The sequence below is a fragment of the Rutidosis leptorrhynchoides genome, chromosome 2 (assembly GCF_046630445.1).
Source record: "Rutidosis leptorrhynchoides isolate AG116_Rl617_1_P2 chromosome 2, CSIRO_AGI_Rlap_v1, whole genome shotgun sequence".
Taxonomy (NCBI): Eukaryota; Viridiplantae; Streptophyta; class Magnoliopsida; order Asterales; family Asteraceae; genus Rutidosis; species Rutidosis leptorrhynchoides.
The window spans coordinates 626174731-626185935 of NC_092334.1; the positions used below are offsets into that span (position 1 = coordinate 626174731).

The following is an 11205-nucleotide window of genomic DNA, read 5'->3' on the forward strand; positions in this document are numbered from 1 at the left end:
ATGGTGTGTCCGCGCCACCGTGGAAAGGGATGTTCGTTAGCGGTTCCACAATTACACATGGGCATTGGTTTGGCATTTATGCAGGTTGTGTGGTGGAAACTGATGTTGTAGCTGATGGGACTTTCGGAGAAGCCAAACAGGGAAGTTGCACCATAAAGTTTCAGCTGGTTGTTCAACAACATGTGCCGAGGTGAAATGCTTGGAATGTGATATTCTAAGTGCTATACTCTTAATGGTGGAGTATGATAATTCTTGTTAAGAGTTATGCTTGTCTGTGATGACAATGATTGTCGGTTTAGACAATGTTCGATGAAGATGCAAGTTTTGTCTCTTGGGAGATAATGTCAACGGCATAAAGATGAGGATCTTGAAGTTGTCGTCGAGGAAGCGTCTACATCGGTTATCCTAGCAATGTGGAAGCATGGTTATCTTCTTCTATCCAAAAGGTGGAGATTTGTTGGTTTATTTTGGCTAGTAGAAGATATGTTTATCCCACATTGGTGGGAGGAAGATGTCAGGGGTGAGTGACTTGGTTATATAAGAGGGGCTAAGTCTTCATTCTAAATTGCACCAATCAATACACTTTAAGTATTTGATTATTTCTTTCTTTCTTTCTTACCCTTGTTTGAGAGTTGTATTAGTTAAATATTTTGGAGAGTGTAGTTGGCTTAAGAGAGTCGTCTATATCATTGTAACAATTTGTGATATAGTGTATTTTCTCTCTTTGGGGGCCGGTGGTTTTTCTCCTGTTTTGGAGTTTCCACGTTAAATCTTGTGTTGTGTATTGTTCTTATTTCTTTACTATTATTGTTGGGCTGGGTGGTGGGAATTAGTGAGACCGTAATTTTCCAACAGAAACTAGAAAACTACTTTAACTAAATCAAATCAAAAGCTATCTAAAAATCGAGCCTAACCGGGCACAAAGCTGAAGCCAAAAACCAACGCTAAAACTACCGCAGCCAAGGATGCCTAACCTAGAATTACCCCAACAAAACAAGCTAACAAACATGACCAAGACTGAACAAGAACCACCACAATAAGACAAAACTAGTTAGCAAACATAATATGCCGAATACAACAAAGCCAACAATATTAAAGCACACCAATCATCACGTCCGTGGACGCTTGTTACCACTTTTAGAACCCGGCTCAACCAACTTTCCATTGACTGAAGCGCGGTGAACCAACTTCGAGAATCTAGAATCAAAGGAATATGAGCCGCGAGGGAAGAGACCTTACTCCTCCAATCTTTAAAAAAAAAAACCTCGGTCCTTATTGTCGAACTCAAGGTCGTCTTCTTGGTCACGCAACGAAAAATCACCATCTTAAAACGCCGCCTTCTTCTTATAATTTATCTTAGATTTTAAATCTTTTAACACCTAGAAACAAAAGACACAACCGAGCCATTTCCCAATCTCCAGCGCAATCTAGGACATCAGCAAAGGGGCACACAACCAGAATCACACCCCGGACCATCATTCAAATCCGTTGGAAAAAATTTCTTACCATCACCACTCAAATCGCAATCCACAACAACACCCTCTTCCTAAACAGCTACATCTACGTCTAGTAAGTGATATTGATGATAAATAAATACATAAAATAAGTTAACTAAATACTAAATGGAATCTTTTATATTTTTGAAATAAATAATTACAACATGATTCATCATTACCAAATTTGAGATGTAATCGCTTTAACTTGTTTGAAAGTTCTTAAAAGATACTAAACTCTGATAACAACCTAACATTGAGGCGGAGTGGTGTGAGTTGTGAAAATTTGTATTTTTATTGATAAGTTGTAGCTTATTCGATCAGTTATCAACATATGTTAAATAACTTCGTTTACGTATACTTAACATATCACATTCACATCAAAGCAATGAATGAATGAATGAAAAACAAATATCGCTGCTAATGTGTCCAAGACTAACCAAGCATAATACCGCCATGTCATGTCATGACTTCTATACTTGCAAAAACAACGGTTGAGATAGTATATATGACCCTACTTAATCCAGACCACATGTCCACATCCATCGATGTTCTGTTTCATAAATAGAATTTTTGCTCATTAACAATTTGCATTAATACTAAATCAATTTATGAGTTGTTTATACTCATACTTAACAATCAGAACAAAATACAATCACAAGGATGCATGTCTGTGCACATCTCTTCTGTGTTTCGTCTCTGTTATAAAGCTGACGTCATTTATGCTTAATTTGTAGCCCTTTCAAGAAAAAGAACAAATTAAAAAATTTGAGAAGAAGATACATATTCAAGCAAGCAAACATTCTTTATTCATTAGATGTTAGTCCATGCATCATAGATACATGTATAACACCCTCAAAACCCAATAGTTGTAACAAAAAAAAAAAAAAAAAAAAAAAAAAAAAAAAAAAAAAAAAAAAAAAAAAACATACAGAATACAAAAGTGAAACATATCCACCAACAGAGATGGAGCAATTACAACTTCTCGCCTACGTTGTAAAGCACACGTCTCTTAGGCTTAAAGAGATACCTAGAATCATACATGGAGCGAAACATATCCATCAATAGAGGATATTGCAGTGACCCATATACAACAACAGGTGTAGCAGCAAATATACTTATAATGATTGGTAGCCATTTGTACGTGTTACGATACAGAACAAAGAAGCTGGCTGCAAAAGTGACCATCATGGCTACTACAGAGATAAATAGTGTTAGTATACCTATCATCAACTTTTTGGGCAACGAGTACAAGAAATCGCGTTGACCATATGGAGTTGTGGTGATAGATAAGAACACAAGAAGTGAAGTTGAGGAAGAAAATAAGGAAAGCGCGTCTGCTATTATGAAAATTATGAAACTTGGTTCACGCGTTAAAATGGGAATACCGGTGTCTTGGTTAAAACCACCTGGAACTGTCAAAGCTGCAGCGAATGCAATGGTTATTATAAGTGCACTAACCACCATGCAGTCTCTCGTCCACTTTAATCCTTTGGATACTAACTCTTTGTTATTCTCAGAGAATAACTGATATGGTGTTTGACCATCTTTGTTCTTTCGGATCCTCAACTGTGGTGCTATCATCTTTTCTACTTCCTGCCACATTAAAGTTATATGTAAAGATAACCTATCATCAAGTTTATATTATCAATTTCGATTATGAAAACAGTATACTTCATCATTACAAGTAATATTAATGCTTAATATGTCTAACAATATGAACCTAAATTCCTTCCAAACCATATTGTTTTTAACAAATAGATTCAACCTATTTTCCTTCCTTTTTATTTATTAGATAATAGATGATATATGTTGGAGATAATCGGTCAAAAGGTGCAAATCATAGTCCCAAATCGGAAGTTGAAAGAAACAAATGTATGCTTATAAGCTTAGGAGAACCTCCCTCTATCACCAATTAGTTATAGAGTACTATGGAACTCAATGTGCTTATATGTTAGACATGTGGTTTGCTAAAAGCGGTCCTTACAAGTAGTATCAGAGCTATGATGGTTGAAGCCCAGATGTGGATGGCTTTGTATCTAAGTAGAGGCGGAACAAAGTGTATCACAAAGAGGGTATCCGCACTACCTGGATTTAACGGGAAAAAAAATGTTGCACTAATTTTTTTTTTTACCAAAAAAAGAGTTTTTTTTTTTTTTTTTTTGTTTACCCCTACTGACAATTAAAAATTTATTAAATTTTTACACTCGCCCCATCTGTATCCGGATTTAAGTTGCGCCACTGCATCTAAGCAACACATCAACAAGAAAGCAGTAGCAAGCAAGTAGCATGTCGCTAAAACGATTAAGGGGGTGATTAACAATCGTTTAATAGGTGCAAAACATAGTACCACATCCGAAGTTAAAAGAAACAAATGTATTCTTATAAGCCTAGGGGAACCTCCCACTATCACCAATTGGTTATAGAGTACTAAGGAACTCGATGGCTTATATGTTAGACATGTTGGCTAAAAGCGGGAGTTACAAATAAAATTGTAGTCCATGTGATTTTCTTTCTTTCGTCTTTATTAAATAAAAAAACAAGTTATATACGTATATTTTAGCATGTTCCAACAATTGGTATCAAAGCATAGGGTTCGATTAGAATGAAAGAAAGCAGTGGCAGTTTACTGATCTATGATGAGTAAAACTTGGAGAAAATAACAGCAGTTTATAGTATAAAATAGCATTAAGAAGCAGCAGTAAGTAGAAAGGATGATTGATTTGATCATCAAAAATGTAGCAGAAAAACAGCAGATTTGCAGAAGAAAACAACAATTAGACGACAACAGATTTGCAGAAGAAAACAACAATTAGACGACGGCGGCGGCGGCGGCGACGACGACGACAACAACAAAAATTAGAGTAGGAAACAGTAGCAAACACTAGCAGAAAGCAGCATGAAGAAGCAGTGAACTGCAGAAAGAAGCACTAAACTGCAACAGGAAATGACAGCAAACAGAAGCAACAAGAATGAAGTAGCAGGCTTATCAGCAAGAAAAAAGTCGGCAAGATGCAAAAAAGAAAGAAAGTTGACATTATTAAGATTATGGAGGGAATGTTGGATAAACTTGATGATAGTCTTTTGATTTAATAAAGTATTTAATTAAATATATAGTTTTAGCAGATTGTTTTTTTTTTTTAACGCTGTTTTTTTTCCGGCATAAGTAGATCATTTATTTCAACGACCCTCATCATTTGCACGTAACACACACGTTCGGGCGGAAACCCGATCCTGATCGACGGTACCTGGGAACATATCCATTCGGGCAGTGGTCCGGGTAGAGGTCCGTGAACGAATCCGGTAAAACCTGCCTATAGGGTCAATATATACCACCATTATTGGTGTTCAATTGGTTTAAAGAAAATCATGTCATCTCTAAGGATCGAACCCATGACCTCTCCTTATCCCATGACACAAAGTACATGGGAGAACCGTTGGGCTATGCTGACCGTAATTTAAGGAGATTGGGTTTGGTAAGTGGAGCATGTGACATGTACGTGCAGTTTAAGGTTTTGCATAGCCTCGACTGTCTTCTCATGACTTTATGAGAGAAGATGCCAACTAGATCAGAGAAAGTGTTATTGTTGGGTTCCGACTAATAGTGTTGAAGACCGTGTATCGAAAGTCTACTAGCTCAACGTGGTTGGAGTGGGCGTGTCCCAATTGTAATTGGTAGTATTTAGGTGGTTCGACGAATGGTTGGAATCGATGATTTAAGGGTTTAATAATCTGGGTTGCTCAAAATCTTCATGTGAGAGATTGTTGAAGTATGAAGAGTTTGATCAAAAAGAAGATAATTCAAATGCTGAAGAGGCTCCCATATCGGGAGGCATCTTCCGTTTAGGGAGAAACTCTCCCATATTGGTCAGAGATCGAGATCGCTCCCGTATAGGGAGAAACTCTCCCGTATTGGGAGAATGAGGCGGTGTTCGGCAATTGCAGAACTTGTGTTTGAATTGGTTTCCTTTTGTACATTCTTCTATATATTGTAACCCTAATCTTAACTCAAATCAATCACTCCGAATGGATATAAACACTTAACCTGCTCGTGTAGTTTCAATTTCTCGCATTTTCTTTGTTTGTTGATTGTGGGATTGTGGTTTTATGAAATCACTTTCGTTGTTCGGGTCTAAAATTCCTAAATCCACATCACGGGAGCTATAAAACCCAGAAATCGAAGAATGGCCAACGCCAAAACCTGTCGCAGAAACACCAACAGGTTCATCTGAATTCTGTAAAATTTTAGAAAAGGAAATATGAGGTTTAGGTAACATGATGGTTGGAAAGGTTGAAGATGAAATAGGGTGTGGTGGATTACAGTGGGTTGATGTTTGAAAGAGGGGGGGGGGGGGAGGGGGGGGGGGGGGTGTTTGAATTTTGGAAGTTAGAAAGAGATGAATGTGGGTTTTCCATTCCCTCCGTCCCAAATCTATTGTCTCCAGTCAAAAAACAAACAGTTTTAGAAAATTCCACTAACTTCATTCTCCACCACTAATATATATTCTCTCTCCAGAATAACCTCTTTTAATTGGTTGAAAAAGAATCTGGACAATTAATTTGGGACATCCCAAAATGGAATAATGGACAATAGATTTGGGACGGAGGGAGTACTATATATGTACTTACTTAAGAACAATAAAAGAATTTAAATTAATTATCCTATCTATTTTTTAGAGTTAACAATCAAATTGGGCTAATCAAAAATAAAATAATAGACAATACAACAGATGCAGATGAGTGAAGTACTTTATAAGTGAAGTTTGTGGTGAAAAATGAACCTTGAACCATAGTAATTCTCGTTGCATGAGTAGAGATGCTTCTGAGACAGTCAGAAATTGCGTGTCCTTTGAGGTATTCCCAACTAAATGAAGGATACTGTTTTCCATTTCATCCGTCACGTTAGCCATAATTATATCTTTCTTTGCGCCAATCTCATACAATAAATTGTAGATACCTATGTGACGGTGCATAACAGCTATGTGAAATATACTTTGGTTGTCATCATTTGTCGCCCACACTAAATAAGGAAACGTTTTAAGGAGCTCAATTACAAATCTAGTGTTTCCCTCTTCTGCTGCAAGAACTATTAGTTGACTAGTAGTTTTCCTCTTCACTTGATCTGGACTTTCTACTTGATATGGAATTTCTACATTGGTGTAAGGAATTGGATAAATGGAGAGAATTTCATCAGGCGTATTGTACCCAGGAAAGGATTTCACAATGATTTTGAGTAACTTTAAGGCATAATTATCCATATCAGGATATCCTTTCCTCAAATGAAAGAATGCTAAAACTGAAAACAAAGAAGAAAAATCAAATGAGAAACCAATTGTGCATAAAAAATTGTATTTAATTATTATAACGAATAGTGAAATAGTGATGGTTACATGATTGGGTGATTCGCCAAATGGAACCTATTTCTGTTCTACTAAATGCATCAGGCCTTCGAGCCAATATTTCTAACGAAGCCGTCCATGTGTTGATACTTTCAGAGATTTTCAGGTTTCCCGTCAAAACTACTTTTAATGCAACGTCTATTTAAGAGCAATTGATAATCACATAGAATCAATCAATCAATAGTAACATTAATAAGAGCTACAAATAAAAAAAAACTATTGAGAATATTAATGTTAATAATAATTTAGTAGCATAGAAGTAGATAAATAGTAAGAAGATGTACAATATAAGGGCTAATTTAAATATTTAAATATAATATATAATATAAATATAAATATAAATATATAATAATATTATAATAATAATATTAATAATAATATATTAATATTAATTTATAATAATATAATAATGTATATACGGAGTAATATATATATATATATATATATATATATATATATATATATATATATATATATATATATATATATATATATATATATATATATTTATACTGGTAGGATCAAGAGGGAAGTAACCAATCGGGGGGAAGCGGGGGGAAGCAAATGTTTTTTTTTTTTCGTTTTTTGAAAAAACTTTGTTCACGAACATTATAAATTGGATGAAAATATGAGCATTTAATAAAGACACATTGTGATAAATGTTTTTATTTTGGCGGGAAAACGCTCGAAGAAGTAATATATAACAATTATCGTGTTTTTCGAGCGTATGTTGAGGTTTTAGATATTAGGGTTTAGATATTAGGGTTTAGAAATTTAGGGTTTAAGGTTTAGATTTAGGGTTTAGATTTAAGATTTAGATTGAGTTTTTAACACGAACGGTTTAGAGTTTAGGGTTTAGGGTTTGGTGTTTTAGGTTTATGGAATAAACCCAAAACACCAAACCCTAAACCCTAAACTCTAAATCGGGCTAAATTTTACTTCACAAAACATGGAAAAAAAAAAAAAAAAAAATGTTAACATTCTTCACGAATAATATTATCTTGAATGTTATTTTTGTCGATCATTTTCCCGCCAAAATAATAACATTCATCACGAAGTGTCTTTTTTAAATGTTCATATTTTCATCCAATCTATAATGTTCGTGAACAAAGTTTTTTCAAAAAACGAAAAAAAAAAAAAAAAAAAATTTTGCTTCCCCCGCTTGGTTACTTCCCCATTGATCCTGCCTATATATATATATATATATAGTGAAAGAATCCTTAGAGAACTAAAGTACGTAGAGAACCCATAGAACTCATAGATTGAACTTCAATCTATGTGGAGATTGAGCTTCAATCTATGGAAAAAAAAAAAAAAAGTTTCTGCAAAAAAAAGAACAGTCAACCTGCACAGAAAAAAAAGTCAATCTCCAAAAAAAAACTGCAAAAAAAAAGTCTATCTGCACGCAGATTGACTCAATCTGCACAGAAAAAAGTCAATCTGCAAAAAAAAAAAAAAAAAAGTCAATCTGCACGCAGATTGTCTGCACAAAAAAAAAGTCAATCTGTACAGCAAAAAAAAGTCAATCTGCACGCAGATTGACTCAATCTGCACAGAAAAAAAGTCAATCTGCACAGAAAAAAAAAAGTCAATCTGCAAAAAAAAAAAAAAAAAAAAACTGCAAAAAAAAGTCAATCTGCACAGAAAAAAAAAGTCTGCAAAAGAAAAAAAAAATTGTCAATCTGCACGCAAGTCTGAAGGTTAGTCGATGGTTCTCTTGGTTCTCTACCATCTTTGGTTCTCCATATATATATATATATATATATATATATATATATATATATATATATATATATATATATATATATAGTATTATATAGTGATGATCAGTATCTAGTATTAGATATGAACAATATACACGTACCTAACATATCGCCATTAAGGCATTGAATGAAAAATGAACATCGTTGCCGGTCTTTCCAAGACCAACCAAGCATCTTCGCTTCAGGAATATTATAGAAATACCATGCCATGTCATGATTTCCATACCGAGTAGTAGCTCCTAATCCGTTCCATGTTGTAAGAGGAGATATATCCAACAGGGTTATATGCTTATTCAACATGACCTCTAACATTTTAACACTTCCTTTTACAACAACTACATTAAAGGCATAGTCGCTAGCATCATTTTCAATTTCCAAGTCCGTCATTTCCATCCTACTTACCAGATTCTCTGTGAAGTTTTCTGTTTCCGGGGTAGGTTCGGCTGATACTGCAATATGAAGTGGGGTATCGCCATATGCAGTGATAGAAAATCCTACCAACTCTGGGCGTTCGTCAAAGATGACCTTTGCAGCTTTCCAATTGCCAGTAATTGCTGCTTCGTGTAATGGAACACAAATCTCCATGTACTCTGCTGTACTTCCTTCAAAATAATCACAAAAACATACACGCATTAATTAGAATACATTTCTTTTTTTCGGGTTCGCAAACGAAACCTCTCTAGTGACAACCACATTGGGTCCCCAGTAAGGAGTAAAACACCTGGGTGACGAGCCCCCGACCTACGAGATCCGTAACCCGGTGAATTGCACACTCTAATGACAACCACATTGGGTCCCCACTAGGGATTAAAACACCTGGGTGACGAGCCCCCGACCTACGAGATCCGTAACCGGGTGAATTGCGCACATTGGCGCCCTCTAGTCAAGAGCCCAATTAATGCAATCTTGGGCATTATGATCAATGGGGAAGTAACCAATTAGGGGGAAACGAGGGGAAGCAATTCTTTTTTTCCCGTTTTTTGAAAAATCTTTGTTCACGAACATTATAGATTGGATGAAAATATGAACATTAAAAAAAACACTTTGTAAAAAATGTTTTTATTTTGGCGGGAAAACGCTCGAAGAAATAATATATAACAATTATCGTGTTTTTCGAGCGTATATTTTGAGGGTTTGGATATTAGGGTTTAGAAATTTAGGGTTTAGGGTTTAGATTTAGAATTTAGATTGAGTTTTTAACACGAACGGTTTAGAGTCTAGGGTTTTGGGTTTTGGGACTAAACCCAAAACACTAAACCCTAAACCGTAAACTCTAAATCGGCTAAATTTTGACAAAAAGTACTTCACAAAACATGGAGAAAAAAAACGTTTGAAGATTAACATTCATCACGATCAATATTATATTGAATATTATTTTTGTCGATCGTTTTCCCGCCTAAATAATAACATTTATTACGAAGTGTCTTTTTTAAATGTTCATATTTTCGTGTGATCTTGATGCTTGAAAAAAAAATTCGGAAAAAACCAAAATTTAAAAAAAAAAGAAAAAAATAGAGAGATTTAATCAGGGAGCACTTTTTGGGGGACGGGGAAGTATTTTTTTTTTCTGTTTTTCTTTAAAAATTTTTTCAGGCATTAAGATCGAACATTTAGAATGATGTTATTAAAGGTCTGCATAGAACTATAGATAAACTAGAGCGTGCCCGTAAAAAATTCAAGTTTGTTGGAAGAATTTACCATCTATTAGATCACGACAAGCTAGGCGATGTGACGATGAAGGCACTGTAGAGCCTGCACGTGACTGTGCGTTAGTACCTGCACCATCACTTTCGATCTCATTTTCCGAGTGACGCAAGTCATCATCTATTGAGTCTTTTTCAGATAAATCGGGAATGTCTAGAATGTTAATTTCATGTTCCTGGCTCAAGGTATTTAGTTCATCAACTGAATTGGGTTCTGATTCGGGCGTTGGACCTGGGGTACATGGATTGGGGCTCAAAGTATTAAGGTCGTCAGTTGAAATGGGTTTTGATTCGAGGGTTGGACCTGGGGCACTTGGAATGCTAATTTTATGCTCCGATTGGCTCAAGGTTATAAGTTCATCGGTTGAAATGGTTTCTGATAAGTGTGCTACAATGTTAATTTGTTGCTCTTGGCTCATAGTATTGAGCGCATGGGTTGCAGTGACCAACTCTGGACTTGTGAGATCCATCTCGTGCTACTTAATTATCTGCAAATTAATGACAACAGTGAATACAAATTACTCCACAAGTTAACTGGTGTATCGATCAGATAGTTCAAAAGGTTACAACTGGTCGATTACTAACCAAGGATGTTGTTAATAAAATTTGTAAGGAATTTTATTTATACAGATCTAGAATTCGATTGACCAAAAATAAATTATTGTTACATCATAATTAATTTTCAGAACGATGAAAATAAATTAACGCACCAACTACCTTAGTTTTTTATTATTAAGAATACTACCTTAGTTTGATGTGGTCACGATTTAATTATTGTTAAATCATATCATATACTCCTTCCAACTCATATTAATAGTTCACAGACAAAAAATACACAATTTAAGAA

General features: G+C 35.1%; 1 protein-coding gene across 2 annotated transcripts; it reads right to left on the bottom strand.

Moving 5' to 3' along the window:
* Window positions 1-2435: 2435 nt before the first annotated feature.
* LOC139893605 (uncharacterized) lies at window positions 2436-10863 on the bottom strand. 2 transcript variants are annotated; one of them, XM_071876767.1, is made up of 5 exons: window positions 10354-10863; window positions 8757-9257; window positions 6884-7030; window positions 6275-6789; window positions 2436-3089 (listed from the first exon to the last, which is right to left on the bottom strand). In XM_071876767.1, the coding sequence occupies exons 1-5, from the start codon at window positions 10826-10828 to the stop codon at window positions 2469-2471; spliced, it is 2259 nt and encodes a 752-aa protein (XP_071732868.1). In that variant the 5' UTR covers window positions 10829-10863; the 3' UTR covers window positions 2436-2468. The 2 variants fall into 2 exon arrangements, with proteins under 2 accessions (XP_071732868.1, XP_071732869.1); XM_071876768.1 differs by having other exon boundaries at window positions 2966-3089; window positions 6243-6789.
* Between the last annotated feature and the right edge of the window lie 342 nt (window positions 10864-11205).